The 25119-nt window shown below is 41.7% G+C and overlaps 1 protein-coding gene across 3 annotated transcripts in view; it reads left to right on the top strand.

Moving 5' to 3' along the window:
• Positions 1 to 25119, top strand: part of LOC126108811 (peroxisomal carnitine O-octanoyltransferase) — a 234135-nt gene that overhangs the window by 108117 nt on the left and 100899 nt on the right. For all 3 annotated transcript variants that reach the window (XM_049914177.1, XM_049914175.1, XM_049914176.1), the window contains exons 6-7: positions 8943 to 9157; positions 12877 to 13095. In XM_049914177.1, the coding sequence (XP_049770134.1) occupies positions 8943 to 9157; positions 12877 to 13095 (434 nt within the window). The remainder of the gene's footprint in view (positions 1 to 8942; positions 9158 to 12876; positions 13096 to 25119) is intronic.

The following is a 25119-nucleotide window of genomic DNA, read 5'->3' as shown; positions in this document are numbered from 1 at the left end:
GGGCAGAGTACTAGCCTCCGGTCCTGGAACTCCCAGGTTTTAAACTGGGCAGTGGTGGGAATTTATTCTCATTCCAATCCCTCCAGGATGTGTGCAGTCAAAATGAGTACTTGGGGTATTTTCCCGAGGGTAAGTAACAGCTGAGGCTATGGACCCGTCTCAGCTCACCCTGCCAATGGCACAGTGGACAGAAGGGCTGGACTCTGCCAGTCGAGCTGATCATCCCACTACAGACTGTACCTCTATTTTAAAAAATGTTTGTGGATAAAGTAAATATTCCTCTCAGTTAAAATTCCAGCACTCCTTCATCACCATTTTACTACAGTAGATAACAGTGATAGCAATGCACAATATCAGATCACGTCTGTTATCTTAGTCTCAGCAGCAGCATAACATTTTCAGAAATCAAAACAAACAAACAAACCAACAACAACAACAACAATGACAACAATACCACCACATCCACAGAAAAACAGCAGGCCATGTCATCATGAACTTATGCTCTAAAACAGAAAACCACACAAATCCTTTTAATAGTTTAATACATATTTAATAAAATACATCAGAAACAAACTTATCTACAGGATGTCCGAAAAGTCTTTCCCTGATTACATAAATTGATAACTCAGGCTAGAAGTAAGATACAAATATGAAACTGGTGTCTAATTGTTTACAAACTATCAAAGTTTTTTTCACACATCAGGAAACTTCCACATGAGCACCCTCGGTAGCACGTAGCACATCTAAGCGATATTCAATTTCCGTCCACACATTAGCCAAAATCACTGGAGGGATTGATTCAACGACTGTGGTTATCTGTTGCTGCAGGGTTTCAAGATCTGGTACACGTGTTTGGTCGACCTTGTCCTCGACATAACCCCATAAAAAAAAGTCTAATGGGGTTATGTTAGGAGAGCGTGGAGGCCAAACCGTTGGCCCATCACGACCAATCCGTCGCACAGGAAAGGTCATATCGAGATAAGCACGGATGTCCAAACCACAATGAGGTGGTGCACCATCTTGCTGAAACGAGACATTGGGGTGATACTGAAGCAGCTGAGGAACAGCATACAGTTGCAACATGTCCAGATACACTGCAGATGTGACGGTAGCCTCAGCGAAGAAGAATGGCCCGATATTTCGATCGCTTAGTAGCGTGCACCAAACATTCACCTTTGGACTGCCTCTGGTGCACTCCGTGACCTCGCCAGGGGGTTGTGAACCCAAAATGTGCACATTATGCCGATTCACTACTCCACTGACAAAAAAGGTCGCTTCGTCGGAAAAGGCAGTTCGTCTGAGATACCCGTCATCGTCCTCAATACGTGACAGCATTTCGACTGCAGTCATATCGACGTGTACTGTCATTGGGCAATGAGGCCTGAACGATTTGCACTTTGTATGCACGAAACAATAAACGTTTGTGTAAAATGTCACGGAGAGAGCTTTTTGGCATCTGTAATTCACTTGAGGCCCTACCCACCGATTTCTTCGGACTTCGCAGACAAGACTGCCTTACCATCTGCTGAGGTTCTCGGTCGACCAGACCACGGAAGGTCAGCAACCAATCCTGTGTTCTTATCGTTCTCATACCAGGCTTTAATGTTCTTGACATCAGGTGGATTCCTTCCAAATGTTGTCTGGAAGAGTGCCTGCACTGTGGTTGGTGATCGTGTCTCATGGTAGGCCTACCACAGGAACACAGGACTCGCATTCGGGAGGACGACGGTTCAATCCCGCGTCCGGCCATCCTGATTTAGGTTTTCCGTGATTTCCCTAAATCGTTCCAGGCAAATGCCGGGATGGTTCCTTTCAAAGGGCACGGCCGACTTCCTTCCCCGTCCTTCCCTAATCCGATGAGACCGATGACCTCTCTGTCTGGTCTCCTTCCCCGAAAACAACCAACCAACCTACCACAAGACACACTGTGCCTTCTCCTGCTTGGTTAACATGGCTTCTTGGGGACTGCACCTCATCCACTACTTACTTACTGCGAACCTAAAACAGAAAAAAAAAACTTTGATAGTTGTAAACAATGCGACACAAGTTTCATATTTGTATCTTACTTCTAGCCTGAGTTATCAATTTATGTAAGCAGGGAAAGTCTTTTCGGACACCCTGTATATTCACCTAACATCTGTTGGGCAGTGTGACATTGGTGTAACAGGAAATATTTTCTAACGCCATAGATAATAACAAGAAAAACGGTCTCGATCGCACGGTAGTTGACAGTTTATTAGTGGTGACCAGTTTCAGTCAATACAGGTGTAGTCTAGACCGTAATGCATCTGCTTCAGTAATCTGTGCAGAGCCGAACTGTGTGCCGAAGGACACATTAGTTGACAGCAGTTCACAAATGTGCCATCTGGGTATACAGCTTGGCTCCACTCAGTGCCTCCACAGATTAGTGAAAGAGATCTGTATCGACAGACTGGCTGTTGCCGTCTGTCTCAGGTTCTTTAGCCAATGCTTGTGTGACGATTTTTCCAACATTTTGCCAGCACGAGTGGCTGGCATTGTCAAAGCTTCAACCCCCCCCCCCCCCCCCCCATTTCTGGTAGTGTGGATCAGAGCTGAGCTCGTGGCCACAGACTATATGTACCTGGTAGAGTTGGGCAACACGATTCTTTTTCCCGATTCGATTCCTACGATTCAGTCTCACATTGTGAATCAATTCCTACGAGCCGTTCATGATTCTTTCACAATTCATTCTAGTCTGCGATGGCACGATTCTTACGGAATTTTGGGAGGACGACGATTCAATCCCGCGTCCGGCCATCCTGATTTAGGTTTTCCGTGATTTCCCTAAATCACTCCAGGCAAATGCCGGGATGGTTCCTTTCAAAGGGCACAGCCGACTTCCTTCCCCGTCCTTCCCTATTTCGATGAGACCGATCACCTTGCTGTCTGGTCTCCTTCCCCAAAACAACCAACCAACCAATCTTACGGAATGCAAAAAGTTCTACATCTTACTCGCAGATGGCAGGACATGTCGGAAATTGTCAGTGGGGTTAGAATTGAACTGTGTCATGATAATATATGCCAGAAATAGCTCATTTATGAGTAAATGTGCATATGACATTACAAGTGTGATTTTCGATTTATTCGTGTTATGCCTTAATTGATGAAAGGTCACATTTGATTTGATTGCATCTATTGTTTTATTTCAGTATGCCAGGAAAGAGGAGTCGATTTCTTCGAAAGGTGGTGCAAAATTATGTGGTATGCCAGTTTGGTTGTGTGGCTTGAACGTATCTAACTACAGGCATCTGTTTTATAGTAACAACTAAAACTATGTAGGTGAACTCAAAAAGCAAAAACCAATCTAAACACAAAATCTCATCCAAATCGTTAGGGCCGTTTTCGAGATACGCGAAATATAGTACATAATCCATGTGCTATTGCTCGTGTGTAAAGAAGGTGTGTGTGTTTTGAATTGCATGTGCAACAAATAAGAGGTACGTATTTATTCATCATACTTGGATTTCTTGATTTTAATCGTGTGTATTGTGAGCTGTGTACTCGCTGTATATCATTTCTGTCATCACTAGTTCGTGTATTACTCGCACAAACTAAGCGGACGTCGGCGTGGTGGCTGATGGTAGCGATAGTAAATGGGAAATGACATTACGCTCGTTCCCGTCAGCCACCGCCAAATGTCAGCTTGGTTTTCACGAGTAATATTACGGCCCAAGAACTTCGTTTGTTCGTTCCGAGCTTCCTTTGTTCACATGCTTCCTCCACTTGACTGCCATCTGGCAGTCGTAATCATTCGGCACGACTCGGCATGATTCGGGAAGTTGCCTTCGAAGCATAGCGTACTAAGAATCGATGAATCGTTGGAACTTGGAATCGTCACGACTCTGAAACACGCAATTGTTCTTACGATTCTTTGAACGACGTTTTGTCCGTATTAAGATTCGATTCTTATGATTCTTTATTTAGAGTCGTTCAAACGAACGACTCATTCACGAATCGCCACAACTCTAGTACCTGGTGCGCCAACATCTGAGGGCTTCTCAGTGGTCATTTTCAGTGCAATTCTCCTCTTGATATCTGCAATGGTCATTCGCTGCAGCACGGGAATCCCAGATCTGTTTACCTTTTTCTTGTCAAAGCGATTTTCGTGTTTGTGTATTTCTATAGCTTCTCTGAACGAGCAGATGTGATAGCTCATCTCTACGGCCAGAACTTGCGTTCTGGCGAATTTCACTATTCGGTCGGTTTCACACAGTGCGTGCTCTGCCACAGTCGATTTTTTCAGCTGCCCTAGTCTGCAATGTTGCTAATGTTCTGTGATCCTGGTGTCGGTTGCTCATTCAGTCATTCCGACACAAACTTTTCCGCATATGCACGGTACGGGGTATATTCCCGACAGTGCGAGTGGTTCCCTTTTCTCCTCTCCCGATCTCAGACTTTCACCCTGTTGTACTTCTGACATAACTTGTGGAGTAGCCATTGCACCTCAGAACACATTCCGAGCATTGCATTTTGCATCTGAAGTGCCGAGGCTTACATATTTGTCTTGCTCGCATTACAACTGTATTAATTGTGCCACTTTTCTGGCTCGGGTGGTGACTTGACAGTTTGTGCACCACCTGAGCCAGAAAAGAGGCACGATTAATATAAGCAACCTTACGACATAATAATTGGAAGTAGGGAGCAGTGGGAGAAAACAGTTCGACACCGTACGGGGGACAGCATTTGGTTTACCGATGGGTCGAAAACAGATCAAGGAGTTGGGGCAGGGTTGTACGGGCTTCAGCCAAGACTGGAGAGCAGCATCTCTCTAGGGAAACTGGCCTCTGTATTCCAAGCCGAAATTACTGCAATCAGGGCATGTGTGGAGGAGAATATGAGCAGGTGCTACAATGACCTAGCATCTACATCTATTCAGACAGCCAGGCAGCCCTGAAATCATTGGCAGCTCCTGCAACAAGATCTAAGATTGTTGCAGATTGCCACAGGGCTCTGGTGGAGCTAGGAGGAAGCAATAGGGTGTACCTAGTGTGGGTCCCTGGCCACTCGGGAATCTGTGGCAATGAACAAGCCCATAGATCGGCTAGGATGGGGGCAAAAACTCCATTTATTGGACCGGAACCTGTCTTGACAATCACCAAGGCTATGATCAAATTAGAACTACGGAACTGGCTTAGGAAACAGCACATAGGATATTGGACCGAGGTCACACACTGGGTTTCCTAAGCCCTAAATCATTTTTCACAGAGCCGAGCAGACCCCTAATCTTAGAAGATGGATGGAACACACTCTCAATGTTAAAATTCCTTAAAATTCGTCCAATCTTTATTCTATGTCAGTGTGGGAAAGCGTACATTGGCCGTTCGATTCGCACAGTGCATGACGGGTGTGTGGAACATCGCCATCATATGAGGCTACAACAGCCGGAAAAATCGGCAGTAGCAGAACACTGCCTAAATGAGGGACACAGTATGAAATTTGATGAAACTGTGGTAGTTGCCAACATTTCCGGTTTTTGGAACAGTGGCTATAAAGAGGCGAATGAAATTAGGTTGGCAGATAATTTAATCAACAGAGCCAATTGGTTTCCTCTTAGCAAGACTTGGAATTCTGTGTTGTCCCGCATCAAAATTGAACTTCTCCGATGCGGCCTTGATTGCGATATATCGTTGCCAGCAGTGTTCCACTAAGGGCGGGGCCACCTCCCTGTCTTGGAAGGCAGAAACCGTGATGGGCGGCGTGTGCGCCGTGTACTGAACGGCGGCCTATATAGGACGTCGATTTGCAGCCTGGCGTCAGTTCTCAGCGGGACTCATCAGCAGAAGCAGCATTTTCTTGAAGATGGCGACCAGTTGTGTCACCAAAATATTGAGTCAAGTTGATTTTAGGATCTGGCAGCAAACCCGAAGAGACTTTCAAGACTTACTACGCTGGGAGAGTCTACGTAATCAGACTCCTTGCATTATTTAAGGGCAATGATTGGCTTTATTAGATATACAGGGAGCAATACCGCACAATAAACCTAGTTTCGGTGCAGGCAGTGGCGGGTTAGGCCTAAGCTGTTTTAGCTCTCTTGTTAAAATCAATCATTCAGTCAATATGAGCAAAACAAATGTGTGAGCCCCAGCACCTCAGATGTGAAAAGCAACACTTAGAAACTGTTCTGAGGTGCCACAGACAACAGCGTCAAGCATTCCGCGAAGTGACTCATCGGGGAAAGAAATGTCGGGTACGACCTTTCTGCCGTACATTCCCAGAGTTAGAGACACGATCAGCTGCATATTGCGCAAACACAGTATAAAGACTATTTACAAACTGACAAAGAAGATCAGAGAGTATCTCAGATTGGAAAAGAAGAAAAGGCACCCACTTGCAATGTCGGGAATATACAGCATACCGTGCAAGTGCAGAAAAGTTTGAATGGACAATTAATCGTCAGCGGGACCGCATAACATAAACGACATTCCAGGATGGGGCAAGTGGAGAAATAGCCCGTGGCGGAGCGTGAACTTTGTGAAGCTGACCATACAGCAAAATTCACCGACACAGAATTTCTGGCTGTAGAGAAGAGTTATCACATCTGCTTGTTAAGAAAAGCTATAGAAATACACAAACATGGCAATAGCTTCAACAAGAAAGAAGAAAGCCTCAAGGTAAATGGATTCAGGATTTCTGTGCTGCAGGAAACGACCATTGTGGGAAGCAAGAGGAGAACTACATGAGAATGACCACAGAGAAACCCTCAGATATTGGCGCGCCATAGTCCGCGGCCACGAGCACAGCTGTGGTTCACACCGCCAGCAATGGAGGGTGAAACTTTGACAATGCCAGCCAATTGTGCTGGCGAAATGTCGGAAAAATAGTCAGATAAATGTCAGCCAAAGAACCTGAGTCAAAAACCGACAGGCAGTTTGTCAACAAGTGACCATTAAAACTTAACAATTGAGATCTGTATTGATTCAAAGAGTTTGACAGAACACTGAAAGACCTGAATTGAAACAAGGCCCCGGCAGTAGACAACATTCCACTAGATCTACTGACAGCCTTGGGAGAGCCAGTCCAGACAAAACTCTACCATCTGGTGAGCAAGATGTATGAGACAGGTGAAATTCCCTCAGACTTCAAGAAGAATATAATAATTTCAATCCCAAAGAAAGCAGGTGTTGACAGATGTGAAAATTACCGAACTATCAGTTTAATAACTCACAGCTACAAAATACTAATGGGAATTCTTTACAGACGAATGGAAAAACTGGTAGAAGCCGACCTCAGGGAAGATCAATTTGGATTCCGTAGAAAAATTGGAACACATGAGGCAATACTGACCCTACGACTTATCTTAGAAGCTAGATTAAGGAAGGGCAAACCTACGTTTCTAGCATTTGTAGACTTAGAGAAAGCTTTTGACAATGTTGACTGGAATACTTTCAAAATTCTAAAGGTGGCAGGGATAAAATGCAGGGAGTGAAAGGCTATTTACAATTTGTACGGAAACCAGATGGCAGTTATAAGAGTCGAGGGGCACGAAAGGGAAGCAGTGGTTGGGAAGGGAGTGAGACAGGGTTGTAGCCTCTCCCCGATGTTATTCAGCCTGTATATTGAGCAAGCAGTGAAGGAAACAAAAGAAAAATTCCTAGTAGGTATTAAAATCCATGGATAAGAAATAAAAACTTTGAGGTTCACCGATGACATTGTAATTCTGTCCGAGACAGCAAAGGCCTTGGAAGAGCAGTAGAATGGAATGGACAGTGTCTTGAAAGGGGGGTATAAGATGAACATCAACAAAAGCAAACCGAGGATAATGGAATGTAGTCGAATCAAGTCGGGTGATGCTGAGGGAATTAGATTAGGAAATGAGACACTTAAAGTAGTAAAGGAGTTTTGCTATTTGGGGAGCAAAATAACTGACGATGGTCGAAGTAGAGAGGATATAAAATGTAGACTGGCAATGGCAAGGAAAGTGTTTCTGAAGAAGAGAAATCTGTTAACATAGAGTTTAGATTTAAGTGTCAGGAAGTTGTTTCTGAAAGTATTTGTATGGAGTGTATGGAAGTGAAACATGGACAATAAATAGTTTGGGTGAGAAGAGAATAGAAGCTTTCGAAATGTGGTGCTGCAGAATAATGCTGAAGATTAGATGGGTAGATCACATAACTAATGAGGAAGTATTGAATAGGACTGGGGAGAAGAGGAGTTTGTGCTTGACGAGAAGAAGGGATTGGTTGGTAGGACATGTTCTGAGGCATCAAGGGATCAACAATTTAGTATTGGAGGGCAGCGAGGAGGGTAAAAATCGTAGAGGGAGACCAAGAGATGAATACACTAAGCAGATTCAGAAGGATGTAGGTTGCAATAAGTACTGGGAGATGAAGAAGCTTGCACAGGATAGAGTAGCTTGGAGAGCTGCATCAAACCAGTCTCAGGACTGAAGACCACAACAACAACAACAACAACAACAACATTGATTGAAACTAGTTATCACTAATAAATTATCTTGTACTTCATGGTCAAGACTAATTTTTAATCGTAATTAAATTTATTCCAATGTGTTGTTGAAAATCATTTACCACAGGTAACATCTGGCATTAGTTATCTTCAGTTGTGTGGTTGCATCGGTTGTTTATGGTGTGTTGTCATTTTCCGTGCAACCTTCTGCTTCCCAGTTTTTGTTGCACCACCCAGTGAGGGTTTAAGTTGTCATGCAGGGCAATCTGTCATTTAATTTGTTCCCTTAAAACAAAAGTGAAACACTTGACGAAATATCGGCAGTGGTCGAGGGTGTCACGTGCTGTATTGTTATCGAGTTATTTCGACAGTCGGTATGCTGGGAGAAGTTCACATTTCATCGTTTTTGTCACATTTTATTTCCAGAATTAGTGCACTCGATAATTTCGTAGTTCGGAGCTTTACGAGGTAATCTCTGACGAGTGCCCCGTGATGATCTTTAATGTACCGTGTTGCAGGGCGGGAAGGTAGGTGCCCGTCACACGCGGTGGTGATCTGCCGCTGCGGCCGGCTGTACCGCTGCGAGAGCGTGCACCCCAACGGCATGACGCCCCTCACCCCCCTCGAGTGGGAGTGGCAGCTGAGGGAGGTGGTGTCGCGCTGCGAGGACGAGGGGGCGACGCGGCCCGGCCTGGGGGTCCTCACGTGCAGCGACCGGGACCGCTGGGCGCAGGTGAGGCTTTATCACTTTTTTAAAAAAAAAACCATTTGAGGATCCCGTGACACCGTAGATTCCCTCTAAATTTACTCTCTTCTTTTCCTCCAGTATTCTTTCATCTTTTGAATGCGTCTCTTGTTTTCTTACACAGACTAGTTACACTGCCTTAAATTGTGACTTAGAAACTTGTTTTGCAGTTTTTATATATATTAGAAAGAAACATTCCACGTGGGAAAAATATATATAAAAAACAAAGATGCTGTGACTTACCAAACGAGAAGGCGCTGGTAGATAGACACAATAAAAAACACACAAACACACGCACAAATATCGAGCTTTCGCAACCCAAGGTTGCTTCATCAGGAAAGAGGGAGGGAGAGGGAAAGAGGAAGGGATGTGGGTTTTAAGGGAGAGGGTAAGGAGTCATTCCAGTCCCGGGAGTGGAAAGGCCTACCTTAGGGGGGAAAAAGGACAGGAATACACTCGCGCGTGCGCGCGCCCCCAAACAAACACACACACACACACACACACACACACACACACACACACACACACACACACACATCCATCCGCTCAGAGACACACGTCTGACTGTGCTTTATCGAGATGGTATCCTGGCGCTGACCCAAAAATTCTCCAAGTAAGGTGTAACACTAAGAGGGCAGAGCAATCTGTAATGCTGTAATGTCACCTTCTAAGACTTAAAACAAACTGTTAAAACTTTTGGCAGCATGCTAGAACATTAGCAGTTGTAGTTCATGTAAAAATAAAAACTAACAATCCAGATTGCATTTACTTCTGTCGTACTGGAGGAACTTCTTCTTTTTCATCGTCATCATCACCACCACCTTCGTGAAACATTTCTGATTATAAGGTCATTCACAAAGCCTCTTCCAATCTTCTCTTTTCTCACACAGTTTATCATTCAGCATTTCTTCCCATTGTAGTTATCTCTGATTTACACTATCCTTCACTTGGTCTCTCCATCTTGTTTGTGATCTTCCAACTGATCTTCTTCCAGATTCTCTCTATTCCAGAACCCTTCTCAGTAGCCTTTCTTTTACGCACACTCGTAATGAATGTAAAGAAATAGTACTAAATTTCATTCATTCTGTTTCACACCCCATATACAGTGTTTTATAGATACTGCAACAGTACTGTAAAAATCTCAGTTCATTATTTTCAATATTTTTGAGATGCAAACTTTTACCTAAAACCTACAATAACTTTTCTGGTACTACAAAACCGAGCTAAAGCTTTTAAAGTATTCATTTGTGACATTATTTGAAGCTGTAACCAAGAAGATTTTTGCTCATAAAATTGTTTTCCAGAGTTTTATTTTCTCTTATTACAGTAGCCTATTGACATAATAGTAATCAAAAATATTATTTTTAATTACATTTTGTTGCGTGAGTGATGTGGAGAGAACGAGAGAGTGTATGGAGGACAAAGTGTGGAGGTTTTATGTAAAATGTATGCACGGGAATGTTCTTGTGCAATCATGAGATCATGTAATGTATGTCTAGTGTGCTTGCTTTTGTATAAAGGCACCCAGAAGTAAAGTTAGCTGTAAAACCAACTAATATTTCATTTCTGGGCATAATTCATACCTTGTTTTATATAAATTAAAATTGGTTTCATAAATACAGATTTTTTAATGAATTGCTGTATGACTTATTGGATGACTTAAGGACTACCATGGGTATTTGATGGCTGGTGATTTTCTGATTGCCTACATAAACCAACAGCCAATAAGAATTGAACGTCTCTCACACTTTGTGTAGTGCTTTCGACTATGATTTAGTGTCTGTAGAAATCACTCGGGAACTGTATGGTGTGGAACCACACCACTCTTATCTTTGTTAGGATGAAGAACATCATACATTCTGTCAGTTCTTTTATTGTATTTGTGAAGCGACTACACCTTTGAATGTTTTGATGAACATTCGAAAATTTTAAGTGGCTTAGTTTGGAAGTTAATGCCATGTGAACTTTCTTGTCATATTTAAAATGCTGTAGAGCATGTTTCATGAGTGTGTAAGCTCTTCTTTTTAAGAAGCCCACTGAATGACTTCATATAGTAACACACAAATGGCTATGGGTCAGTGACTGTACAGAACATAAAAATAATTCAGATCACATAGGTGAACTTCTGGCCACTATCGTGTGAAACGTTGTAGTTAAACTTGCTCCAACAATGGTTTGACAGTAAATACAGACTTCGTAGACATTTACAATTTGTTTTGGGGGTGGATTGAACTGTTAGGGGTGAGAAACTATAACCTGCCCTGCCGCACTCCCCACGTGTGGTTCAGTCGTGGTCTGATGTTGGCTATTGTAACAAAAGCTAGTTACCTCAAGTAGAACAAAAATAAATTGCACAGTTTGGCCTGTTACTTTTTATTTTTATGTTATTGACTTTAAATCACTTGTAGCTCTGTTTGGCTGCCACCAGAACTGTTTCTGCTGAGGTCAAGACTCGACATTCCACCAGTATCCAGCTCCCGCAAAACGCAACTCGCCCTTTTTTCACGTGATATCTTGCGAACCGTGGATGAAGGGTATCAGACGGATGCCATATTCCTCGACTTCCGGAAAGCGTTTGACTCGGTGCCCCACTGCAGACTTCTAACTAAGGTACGGACATATGGGATTGGTTTCCAAACATGTGAGTGGTTCGAAGACTTCTTAAGTAATAGAACCCAGTACGTTGCCCTCGATGGTGAGTGTTCATCAGAGGTGAGGGTATCATCTGGAGTGCCCCAGGGAAGTGTGGTAGGTCCGTTGTTGTTTTCTATCTACATAAATGATCTTTTGGATAGGGTGGATAGCAATGTGCGGCTGTTTGCTGGCGATGCTGTGGTGTACGGGAAGGTGTCGTCGTTGAGTGACTGTAGGAGGATACGAGATGACTTGGACAGGATATGTGATTGGTGTAAAGAATGGCAGCTAACTCTAAATATAGATAAATGTAAATTAATGCAGATGAATAGGAAAAAGAATCCCATAATGTTTGAATACTCCATTAGTAGTGTAGCGCTCGACACAGTCACGTCGATTAAATATTTGGGCGTAACACTGCAGAGCGATATGAAGTGGGACAAGCATATAATGGCAGTTGTGGGGAAGGCGGATGGTATTCTTCGATTCATTGGTAGAATTTTGGGAAGATGTGGTTCATCTGTAAAGGAGACCGCTTATAAAACACTAATACGACCTATTCTCGAGTACTGCTCGATCGTTTGGGATCCCTATCAGGGCGGATTGAGGGAGGACATAGAAGCAGTTCAGAGGCGGGCTGCTAGATTTGTTACTGGTCGGTTTGATCATCACGTGAGTGTTACGGAAATGCTTCAGGAACTCGGGTGGGAGTCTCTAGAGGAAAGGGGGCGTTCTTTTCGTGAATCGCTACTGAGGATATTTAGAGAACCAGCATTTGAGGCTGATTGCAGTACAATTTAACTGCCACCAACTTATATTTCGCGGAAAGACCACAAAGATAAGATGAGAGATTAGGGCTCGTACAGAGGCATATAGGCTGTCATCTTTCTCTTTCTCTTTGGGAGTGGAACAGGAAGAGAAGATGCTAGTTGTGGTACGAGGTACCCTCCGCCATGCACCGTATGGTGGATTGCGGAGTAGGTATGTAGATGTAGATGTAGATGTATGTTTGTGTCAGATCACTGCACCTGTGTTGCTGCTGTGACCTTTGAACTGTGTGCTCATCCATCCAGAACCGCATGAGACTACGGGAGCTGAGTACGCGCAACGCGGCGACGCTGTCGGAGATCGAGTCGGCGATGTTCGTGCTCGCACTAGACGACGCGAGACCCGGCTCGTCGCAGGGAGCCGCCGGCACCGAATCGCTCGGCGGGAACTTCAGCTGCCGCTGGGCCGACAAGAGCCTCGTGCTGGTCTTCTTTGCCGACGGTGTCGTCGGTGGGGTCTCGGATGTGAGTAGTGAGTGAGGCGACTGAGGCAGTACTTAGGCTGTGGTCCCTCTGACCGACTTCTCATTTTCAACAAGTTCGACATTACGAACAATTATTTTTGACAATATTATTTAAAGGATAGATTGCTACTCACTGTGTAGTTGTAGATGTTGAGTCGCAGCCAGGCACTACAAAAAGACTGCTAAACACATAAGCTTTCAGCCAAAAGGCCATCTTCTGAGTTGGACAACACACGCACACACACACACACACACACACACACACACACACACACACTCTCTCTCTCTGTAGTGGGACTTTGAATTTCACCGCACTACACTCACTCCCTCAGATATAAATTATACCGTCGCAGCTGTATGAGCACTCGACAGCAGAGAAAATATTTATAAGAAAATGAAGGTACAAAAATTGTAAATCATTTTGTTTTCTACCCGCTCTTGTCGCTTGAGAGCGGAAGCTTAACTTCACTTGTTCACTAGTCTTGGTGTGATTCAGAAGTAAAAACTTATTCGTTAGTCTCGGTCTGATTAAGACGTAAAAATTCATTGATGTGCAGACATATTGTATTGCGGAAGCTTGTATGAAATTTGGAGGATGGAAGCAGCCGTAAAATACATTGCATTCAATGTCAAGATGGTTTTAATTGGTAGACATTAGTAACTGCGGGACGGTGAAATTTACTGCAAGATTTTGGAGCAGCTATGACTTTTTCATGCAGAAATCAAGCAGGAGATTGTTGGAGAACAAGACTGGAGAACAAGACTTGGACACCACACGAGAGTAGACATTTTAACATGGTAATGAATGAACTCTTATCTACGCCATTCCCCCCTGTTAATCACATTTTGTTATTCTCTATTCTCTTTCAAATAATTTTTGTAGTGGAAATTGGTTTGACTTTTGCTCAGAAACACCACAAGGACCATCCCAACGATAGCTTTTCTGTAATATGAAATCCGATTTGCATTTCATTCTTTCCCATTTTATGGTCATTAACGATTTTAAAACCCTCTTTTTTATTCACCATTTCTTCCCACATTTTCGACCTTCTCTTTTCTTTTCTTTTCTTCTCTTTTTCTTTTTTGTTAATCACACCACACACACACACACACACACTCACACACTGGCCGACTTCCTTCCCCATCCTCCTGTACTCCAGTGTGACTGATGACGTCACTGTTTGGTCCCCTTCTCCAAATCAACCAACCAATCTAAATCACCCTGTGAATTGACATAGTTAATAATTAATATCTTTTATTTAACTTCATTGCTGTTGGCATAGTTTAGGTCTAAGATGTGTTAAATTCCTGCTTGCAAAACTGTTACCAGATTTTTTAGTTTCTTTATGTACATTATTTAAATGAAATGCTGCAGGCTTTAATTTCAACTTTGCACATTTTATTTTTACATTCTATGCAATTCTTCTCATAGTACAACAAATCATCATGAGGTCAGACTTACTACTTCTACCACAACACCGTCTATTGCTAAGATACTGACTTCAAAGGTAATGCGTCAGAGATAGTAGTTGTAACATTAACAGAAAGTAGTTCTCTCATATTGCACATTCTTCTTTCAGTGATGATGATGATGATGATTATGATGATGATGATTATGATGATGATGATTATGATGATGATGATGATGATGATGATGATGATAATAAACAAGAGAAAAAAGTAATAAACAGGAGAAAAAATTGAAAAATACATCCAACTGGCTGAGGAAGTCAAGGACTTGTGGCATCAGGATAAAGTTGACATTATACCAATTATACTATCAACTACAGGACTCATACCACACAATATCCACCAGTACATCAACGCAATACAGCTACATCCAAACTTATATATACAACTACAGAAATCTGTAATTATTGATACATGTTCAATGACCCAAAAGATCCTAAATGCAATGTAACATATACCGTACAGTTAAAAGGAAGTCATGCTTGATGAAGGTCCGCATCACTTTCTATTTTTAACGTTGTTGTTGTTGTTGTCTTCAGTACAGAGACTGGTTTGATGCAGCTCTCCATGCTACTCTATTCTGTGCAAGCTGCTTCATCTCCCAGTACTTACTGCAACCTACATCCTTCTACCCATCTAATCTTCAGCATTCTTCTGTAGCACCACATTTCGAAAGCTTCTATTCTCTTCTTGTCCAAAGTATTTATCGTCCATGTTTCACTTCCATACATGGCTACACTCCATACAAATTCTTTCATAAACAACTCCCTGACACTTAAATCTATACTCGATGATAACAAATTTCTCTTCTTCAGAAACACTTTCCTTGCCATTGCCAGTCTACATTTTATATCCTCTCTACTTTGACCATCATCAGTTATTTTGCTCCTCAAATAGCAAAACTCCTTTACTACTTTAAGTGTCTTATTTCCTAATCTAATTACCTCAGCATCACCGGATTTAATTAGACTACATTCCATTATCCTCATTTTGCTTTCGTTGATGCTCATCTTATATCCTCCTTTCAAGACACTATCCATTCAGTTCAACTGCTCTTCCAAGTCCTTTGCTGTCTCTGACAGAATTACAACGTCATTGGCGAACCTCAAAGTTTGTATTTCTTATCCATGGATTTTAATACTTACTCTGAACTTTTTCTTTTGTTTCCTTTACTGCTTGCTCAATATACAGATTGAATAACACCGGGGATAGGCTACAACCCTGTCTCACTCCCTTCCCAACCACTGCTTCCCTTTCATGCCCCTCGACTCTTATAACTGCCATCTGGTTTCTGTACAGATTGTAAATAGCCTTTCGCTCCCTTTATTTTATCCCTACCACCTTTAGAATTTGAAAGAGAGTATTTCAGTCAACATTGTCAAAAGCTCTCTCTAAGTCTACAAATGCTAGAAATGTAGGTTTGCCTTTTCTTAATCTTTCTTCTAAGATAATCATAAGGTCGGTATTGCCCCACGTCTCCCAATAATTCTACGGAATCCAAACTGATAATGATAATAATAATAATAATAGTAATAATAATAATAATAATAATAATATGAGAAGGGAAGGTGCTACTCATCATATAGCGGAGATGCTGAGTCGCAGATAGGCACTACAAAAGACTCTCATAATTATAGCTTTCGGACTTCTTTGTCAACAGTAGATGGACATATGCGTACACACACACACACACACACACACACACACACACACACACACACACGACTGCAATCTCAAGCAATGGAAACCCCACTGTGAGCAGCAGCACCAGTGTATGATGGGAGGGGTGACTGGGTGGGCGTATGGAGGAGACTGGAGTGGGGAGAGGGAGGGATAGTATGGTGGGGGTGGCGGACAGCGAAGTGCTGCGGGTTAGACTGAGGGCAGGGGGGAGGGGGGAGAAGTAGCAGAAAAGGAGAAAAATAAAAAGACTGGGTGTGGTGATGGAATGATGGCTGTGTAGTGGTGGAATGGGAACAGAGAAGGGGCTGGTGGGTGAGGATAGTGACTTACGAAGGTTGAGGCCAGGGGGGTTCTGGGAATGTAGGATGCATTGCAGGGAAAGTTCCCACCAGCGCAGTTCAGAAAAGCTGGTATTGGTGGAAATGATCCATATGGCACAGGTTGCAAAGCAGTCATTGAAATGAAGGATATCGTGTTTGGCAGTGTGTTCAGCAGTTGGGTGGTCCACTTGTTTCCTGGCCACAGTCTGTCTGTGGCCATTCATGTGGACAGACAGCTTGTTGGTTGTCATGCCTACATAGAATGCACCACAGTGGTTACAGCTTAGCTTGTAAATCATATGACTGGTTTCACAGGTGTCCCTGCCTTTTGAAATACGGTATCCCGTCCAAGACACAAGTTGAAAATATGCTCACTATTTTTTATTTACTTAAATTTGCCATATTTCGTGAAAGTACCTTTTCCGTTAGATGTTTACAAGGCGATATTAGTCTTGGCCTCAGTTGTCTAGTTGAAGTATGATTCCACAATGCATCTTGTCGGCTGCAGAAATGACCTGGTTCAATGTGTTTGCCACATTTTTGGTGCTTCAAATACCATTTCTTCGAATGTAGTTTCTTCTTATAGTTTATATAAAAAAAGTAACATAATTCAAAATTATTTATGACGGCGACCTTCACATTCTTCTTCCGTCAACACACACCAAGAGTTAACTGCCAACTGACTATAGTCAAAGACGACTCCAGCGTCAAAGACATTTTACACAACACACAAGCTTCCACTTGTAATCAGTCTCTTTGCTATTCTTTGATACATTTACTAATAGAAATCAATATACTTTCACTCTCAAAGATATAAGTAAATGAACATATAATGAGACAAATTATAATAAAAAATATTCTGACAAGAAATATAAGAAAACATTCACAATTTGGTATGGATAAATCCGGTAAAAAAAATAACACATCTCCCAGATCCATTACACTTTGAGGGTATAGGTAATGTTAGTGACCGGACTGGAGTAGGTGGTGGTAGGAGGATGTATGAGACAGGTCTTGTATCTACGTCTATTACAGGGGTGTGAGCCATGAGGTAAGGGGTTGGGAGGAGGGGTTGTGTAAGGGTGGACGAGTATATTGTGTAGGTTCGGTGCACTGCGGAATACCACTGTGTGTGTGCACGTATGTGTGTCTATTGTTGACGAAGGCCTTAGTGGCTAAACTATAATTGTGAGTCTTTTTGTTGTGCCTATCTACGACTCAGCATCTGCGCTACATGGTGAGTAGCACCATTCCTTCTCAATAATAATAATAATAATAATAATAATAATAATAATAATAATAATAATAATGACACAGAAATTAATGACACGTACAACACAGAACAAAATTATAAATGAAGAACAAAAAGAGTGTTGCAAAGGAGCATGAGGATGTAAAGAGCAACTGATAATAGATGCACAGGTGACATATCAAGCTAAAACTAAACAAAGGTCGCTACACCATGCATACATTGATTACCAAAAAGCTTTTGATATTGTACCCCATTCATGGTTACTACAAATATTGGAAATATACAAAGTAGATCCTAAATTGATACAGTTCCTAAACATAGTAATGAAAATTTGGAAAACCACTCTTATATCCAAACAAATTCAAATAATATCACATCACAGCCAATACAGATTAAGCTCTGAACCCACTATCCAACATGCTAAATAATACAAATTATGGATACAATATTACTGGAACATACCAACACAAAATCACACATTTGCTATACACGGATGATCTAAAACTACTGGCAGCAACAAATCAACAACTCAACCAATTACTAAAGATAACAGAAGTATTCAGCAATGATATAAATATGGCTTTTGGAACAGACAAATGTAAGAAAAATAGCATAGTCAAGGGAAAACACACTAAACAAGAAGATTACACATTGGATAACCACAGCGACTGCATAAAAGCAATGGTAAAAACAGATGCCTATAAATATCTAGGCTACAGACAAAAAATAGGAATAGATAATACAAATATTAAAGAAGAACTAAAAGAAAAATATGGACAAAGACTAACAAAAATACTGAAAACAGAATTGACAGTAAGAAACAAGACAAAAGCTATAAATACTTATGCTATACCAATATTGACCTACTCATTTGGAGTAGTGAAATGGAGTAATACAGACCTAGAAGCACTCAATACACTTACACGATCACAATGCCACAAATATAGAATACATCACATACATTCAGCAACAGAAAGATTCACATTAAGCAGAAAGGAAGGAGGAAGGGGATTTATTGACATAAAAAACCTACATTATGGACAGGTAGACAATTTAAGAAAATTCTTTGTAGAACGAGCAGAAACTAGCAAAATACACAAAGCAATCGCTCATATAAATACATCGGCTACACCACTGCAATTTCATAACCACTTCTACAACCCTTTAGATCACATAACATCAACAGATACGAAGAAAGTAAATTGGAAAAAGAAAACACTACATGGCAAGCACCCTTATCATGTAACACAGCCACACATCGATCAAGACGCATCCAACACATGGCTAAGAAAAGGCAATATATACAGTGAGACGGAAGGATTCATGATTGCAATACAGGATCAAACAGTAAACACCAGATATTACAGCAAGCATATTATTAAAGATCCCAATACCACAACAGATAAATGCAGACTTTGCAAACAACAAATAGAAACAGGAGATCACATCACAAGCGAATGTACAATACTAGCAAATACAGAATACCCCAGAAGACATGACAATGTTGCAAAAATAATTCATCAACAACTTGCCATACAACATAAACTAATAAAACTACACGTTCCCACATACAAGTATGCACCACAAAATGTACTGGAGAATAATGAATACAAATTATACCGGAACAGAACCATTATAACAGATAAAACAACACCACATAACAAACCTGACATCATACTCATCAATAAAAAGAAGAAATTAACACAACTAATCGAAATATCCATACCCAATACAACAAATATACAAAAGAAAACAGGAGAAAAAATTGAAAAATACATCCAACTGGCTGAGGAAGTCAAGGACATGTGGCATCAGGATAAAGTTGACATTATACCAATTATACTATCAACTACAGGAGTCATACCACACAATATCCACCTGTACATCAACGCAATACAGCTACATCCAAACTTATATATACAACTACAGAAATCTGTAATTATTGATACATGTTCAGTTACCCGAAAGTTCCTAAATGCAATGTAACATATACCGTACAGTTAAAAGGAAGTCACGCTTGATCAAGGTCCACGCCACTTTCCACTTTTAACCAGACATAAGGTCTGAGAAAGGAAAGTTAATAATAATTTTAACATTGAAAATTTCAAAATAGATTAATTTTTACGAAATGACAAAACCTGCGGAATATACTCAAACCAACATCATTAGATTGCTGATATGATAGAAATATCCACTGCCTGGCAAAAATAGTGATGAATGAAATGAAAGTTCATGTGTTTGAAGGGTATGTGGTGTCATTACAGAAATTACAGTATGGAGTCCAATCACAAAGAATGTGGCAGTGTAAACTCACTTATCAGTATGGTGCATGGGAAAGGGGCCGTGAAGCTATTGTATTGGGTTTGTGCACAAGTTCGTAGTATTTTTCCATAAGTTTAATAAACACAATATACACACATCAATAATATATTCTCCTTCACTATTACAACCGTCTGCTAATGCTGAGATAATTTTTTGATTATGCAACTGTGGAAATCACTCAATTTTGAGACGACGAACTCGTCAAGCTATGTTCAGAGTGCATTTCCAGCTGTAAAGGAAGTTCCTCAAAGGTTGTTCAATAGAGAGTGGAAAAGGTGAAAATCTGAAGGCAGAAGGTCAGGTGAATAAGGTGGATGTGAAATGACTTATGAAACCAACTTCTGTATGGTGTTTTTTTGTCAGTCTAGGAGAATGAGGGCGTGCATTATCATGAAGTAGCATCACTTCACGCAGTCTTCCCGGTCATTGTTCTCAGTTTGCTCTACGAGATGTCTCAGTTGTTGACAGTAAATGTCAGCAGTGACGGTTACACATCGGGGAAGCAGTTCGTAGTATACTACACTGACGCTGTTCCACCAGATGCGTAACATTATCTTTTGTGGATGTGCGCAGGTCTTTGTACAGGGAGTTGCCACTTTGTTTGGGCTCAACCATTACTTTCTTTTCCTTATGTTAGCATAAGAGAATGTAGATGAAGACGAAATGGGAGATACAATACTGCGTGAAGAGTTTGACAGAGCACTGAAAGACCTGAGTTGAAACAAGGCCCCGGCAGTAGACAACATTCCATTAGAACTACTGACAGCCTTGGGAGAGCCAGTCCTGACAAAACTCTACCATCTGGTGAGCAAGATGTATGAGACGGGCGAAATACCCTCAGACTTCAAGAAGAATACAATAATTCCAATCCCTAAGAAAGCAGGTGTTGACAGATGTGAAAATTATCGAACTTTTAGTTTAATAAGTCACAGCTGCAAAATACTAACACGAATTCTCCACAGACGAATGGAAAAACTGGTAGAAGCCGACCTCGGGGAAGATCAGTTTGGATTCCGTAGAAATATTGGAACACGTGAGGCAATACTGACCTTACGACTTATCTTAGGACAAAGATTAAGGAACGGCAAATCTACATTTCTAGCATTTGTAGACTTAGAGAAAGTTTTTGTCAATGTTGACTGGAATACACTCTTTCAAATTCTAAAGGTGACAGGGATAAAATACAAGGAGCGAAAGGCTACTTACAATTTGTACAGAAACCAGATGGTAATTATAAGAGTCGAGGGGCATGAAAGGGAACCAGTGGTTGGGTGGGAAGGGAGTGAGAAAGGGTTGTAGCCTATCCCCAATGTTATTCAATCTGTATATTGAGCATGCAGTAAAGGAAACGAAAGAAAAATTCGGAGTAGGAATTAAAACCCGTGTTGGAGAAATAAAAACTTTGAGATTCGCCGATGACATTGTCATTCTGTCAGAGACAGCAAAGGACCTGGAAGAGGAGTTGAACGGAATGGACAGTGTCTTGAAAGGAGGATATAAGATGAACATCAACAAAAGCAAAACAAGGATAATGGAATGTAGTCGAATTAAGTCGGGTGATGCTGAGGGAATTAGATTAGGAAATGAGACACTCAAAGTAGTAAAGGAGTTTTGCTATTTGGGGAGCAAAATAACTGATGATTGTCGAAGTAGAGAGGGTATAAAATGTAGACCGGCAATGGCAAGGAAAGCGTTTCTGAAGAAGAGAAATTTGTTAACATCGAGTATAGATTTAAGTATCAGGAAGTCATTTCTGAAAGTATTTGTATGGAGTGTAGCCATGTATGGAAGTGAAACGTGGACGATAAATAGTTTAGACAGGAAGAGAATAGAAGCTTTCGAAATGTGGTGCTGCAGAAGAATGCTGAAGATTAGATGGGTAGATCACATAACTAATGAGGAGGTATTGAATAGAATTGGGGAGAAGAGAAGTTTGTGGCACAACTTGACTAGAAGAAGGGATTGGTTGGTAGGACATGTTCTGAGGCATCAAGGGATCACCAATTTGGTATCGGAGGGCAGCACGGAGGGTAAAAATCGTAGAGAGAGAGCAAGAGATGAATACACTAAACAGATTGAGAAGGATGTAGGCTGCAGTAGGTACTGGGAGATGAAGAAGATTGTACAGGACAGAGTAGCATGGAGAGCTGCATCAAACCAGTCTCTGGACCGAAGACCACACACACATACTATATCTGCACAATAAGCCAGATTTCAGTCTTTTGCTATCATTTGCGGCCTTTCTATTGCAGTGTGGTGCATTTTTAACTGCTCGCCATTACCTTAAAATTAGAAGCTCAGCTATTGCACTTCAACCTCTTTATGCCAGAAGTCCAACATTCACTCTGTTACAGAACACTGGAGTTCTGTATTGCATTATAAAAACTGATTTTACCCACCCCAGTATCTGTGCATGTTAAAGTACCACTTACAGGCAGGTAGATGCGCGGACGCCTCATCAAATCTGCCCAGAAAATTAATGATGACCGTCGGTGTCCTGGCCAGCCTCAATGTGGTTTTTAGGCAGTTTGCCCACATTCCGCTAGCTGAATACCGGGCTGGTACCCAAGTCCCGACTCAGTTACACAAATCACAAACATTTAGAACACTTTCTTTTACTTTCGCACAAATAACATTACACACGTGTGCGCACCCACACACACAAACACACACACACACACACACACACCCACACCTACACCTACCCCTACACACACCCACCCACCCACCCACACACCCACCCACCCACACACCCACCAACCCTCACCCACCCTCCCACCCACCCACTCTCTCTCTCTCTCTCTCTCTCTCTCTCTCTCTCTCTCTCTCACACACACACACACACACACACACACACAGAGAGAGAGAGAGAGAGAGAGAGAGAGAGAGAGAGAGAGAGAGATACGTGCGCTGTTGGGGTACATACATTCTGTCCTGGTGTGTAACAGGGAGACACAAGGAGGACATCCAGCCTCCCCTTTAACTAATTGTGTATCCAGTAAATAACCATCAGAGGATGATGATGATGATGATGAGGACAACTAATTTTGTTCTTTTCATCGTATTTTTACCAAATTTCATGTTTAGTATTTCATGGCATATAAATAGTGAAATTTTGGCTTTGTGAATGTAGATTTTTCCAGTATCTTGTTACCAGTTGTAAATTTCCACCCAAGACATTGTGAGATTTTGTCAGCAGCATACACGAGGAAAGTCTAGATTCAATTTTTTTTTTCTAGTATACAGCCATTGTATTTGTTCCAGTTTTCATAATTTTCATTGTGTGGGAATATTTTCAAGATTTTGCATACATTGTAAACAATCCTTCCAGAGCAGCATTCTAACAGGTGTGTCAAACCATTGTGCATCTTTCCTGGCCTGCACAACTTTGCTGAGCAGAAACCTGTACAACACTCTTGAAATTTTTCTGTACATCTGCATTCACACTCGGCAAACCTGTGTGGAGAGTGTCTCAGACAGTACGTCCCACTGTACCGCTCATTAGGGCTTCATCCCATCCCATTCACATATGGAGTATGGGAACAACGATTCCTTAAACGCCTCTGTGTGTCCTGCAATTAGTCTAATCTTATTCTAATGAAACCTATGGGACTAACAAATAGTGGGTTGCTGTATATTCCTAAAATCATGATTTAAACCGATTTTCTTGAAGTTTTGTAAGTAGCTTTCTCAGGATAGTTTGCATTTGTCTTCAGGTGTATGCCTGCTCAGTTCCTTCAGTGTTTCTGTGACACTCTCTCACAGGTCAAACAAACCTGTCACCATCTGTGCTGCACGTCCCTGAACACATTAAATTTACCCCATTGATCCTATTTGGTATAGGTTACACGAAATTGAGCAATATCCTCTGATGGGTCGCATGAGCGATCTGTAAGCAATCTCATTTGTAGACTCATTGCACGTCCCCAGTATTCTACTTCTCAACCGATGTCTACCGCCTACTGTATCCATGACTGAACCTGTGTGATAATTCCATTTCATATCCCTACAACTGTTACACCCAGGTATTTGTAAGAGTTCAACAATTCTGTCACTCGTTGAATCTGTAATCGTAGAATACTGCTGTACTGAACATTTAGAGCAAGTTGCCAGTTTGTTTACAATGTGAGACCCGAGTTTCTCCTGGCGTATACAACTTTCAAATAACTTCCGGGAATTCAGCCAGGTAACACTTTCAGCGACCGCCGAAATTTCGGTGTGAGAACACCCTGCCATTTTCAAGGCAAACTGCAGTTTGCCTTTGAAATGGTGGGGTGTTCTCCCGCCGAAATATCGGCGGTCGCTGAAAGTGTTACCTGGCTGAATTCCCGGAAGTTATTTGAAAGTCTTTTTACAATCTGAAATATGATGAATATGTGACTAAATATCTGTGGAGATTTTTCACACAGTGATTCCTTATAGATCACTGTGCCGTGTCCAAAAAGTCTCAGGGTATATTCGTAGTGTCTGCAGGGACATACAACCTTAACAGGAAGGTACCCAACACACATCCCACAGGTACACTCAAAGCTACTCCTTCATCTGTTAATGACTATCCATCAAACAAAACAGGCTGTGTCCTCTCTATCAAAAAGTCCTCTGTCCAGTCACAAATTTCAGTTTACCCCATACGATCGCACTTTTGACAATAAGCGTGAGTGTCGCACTGTGTCAAATGCTTTTCGTTAATCGAGAAATACTACATCTACCTGACTATCTCGATTCTGAGCTTTCATTTTGTCATGTGTGGGCTGTGCTAGTTGGGATTCATATGATCAGTATCCATGCCGATTGCCATTGAAAATGTGATTCTGTTTGTCAAACCTTATGTTAGAGCTCAGATTACGTCCTAAGATTCAATATTATATCGATGTTGAGGATATTGGGCAGTAGTTTCATGGATCTCTTCTACTACCCTTCTAGTAAATGGGTGTGATCTGTGGTTTCTTCCAGCTAGGGCACGGTTTTTTGTTTGAGA

Source organism: Schistocerca cancellata, chromosome 11 (assembly GCF_023864275.1).
Source record: "Schistocerca cancellata isolate TAMUIC-IGC-003103 chromosome 11, iqSchCanc2.1, whole genome shotgun sequence".
NCBI lineage: Eukaryota > Metazoa > Arthropoda > Insecta > Orthoptera > Acrididae > Schistocerca > Schistocerca cancellata.
This window is presented reverse-complemented; position numbering and strand designations above follow the sequence as displayed.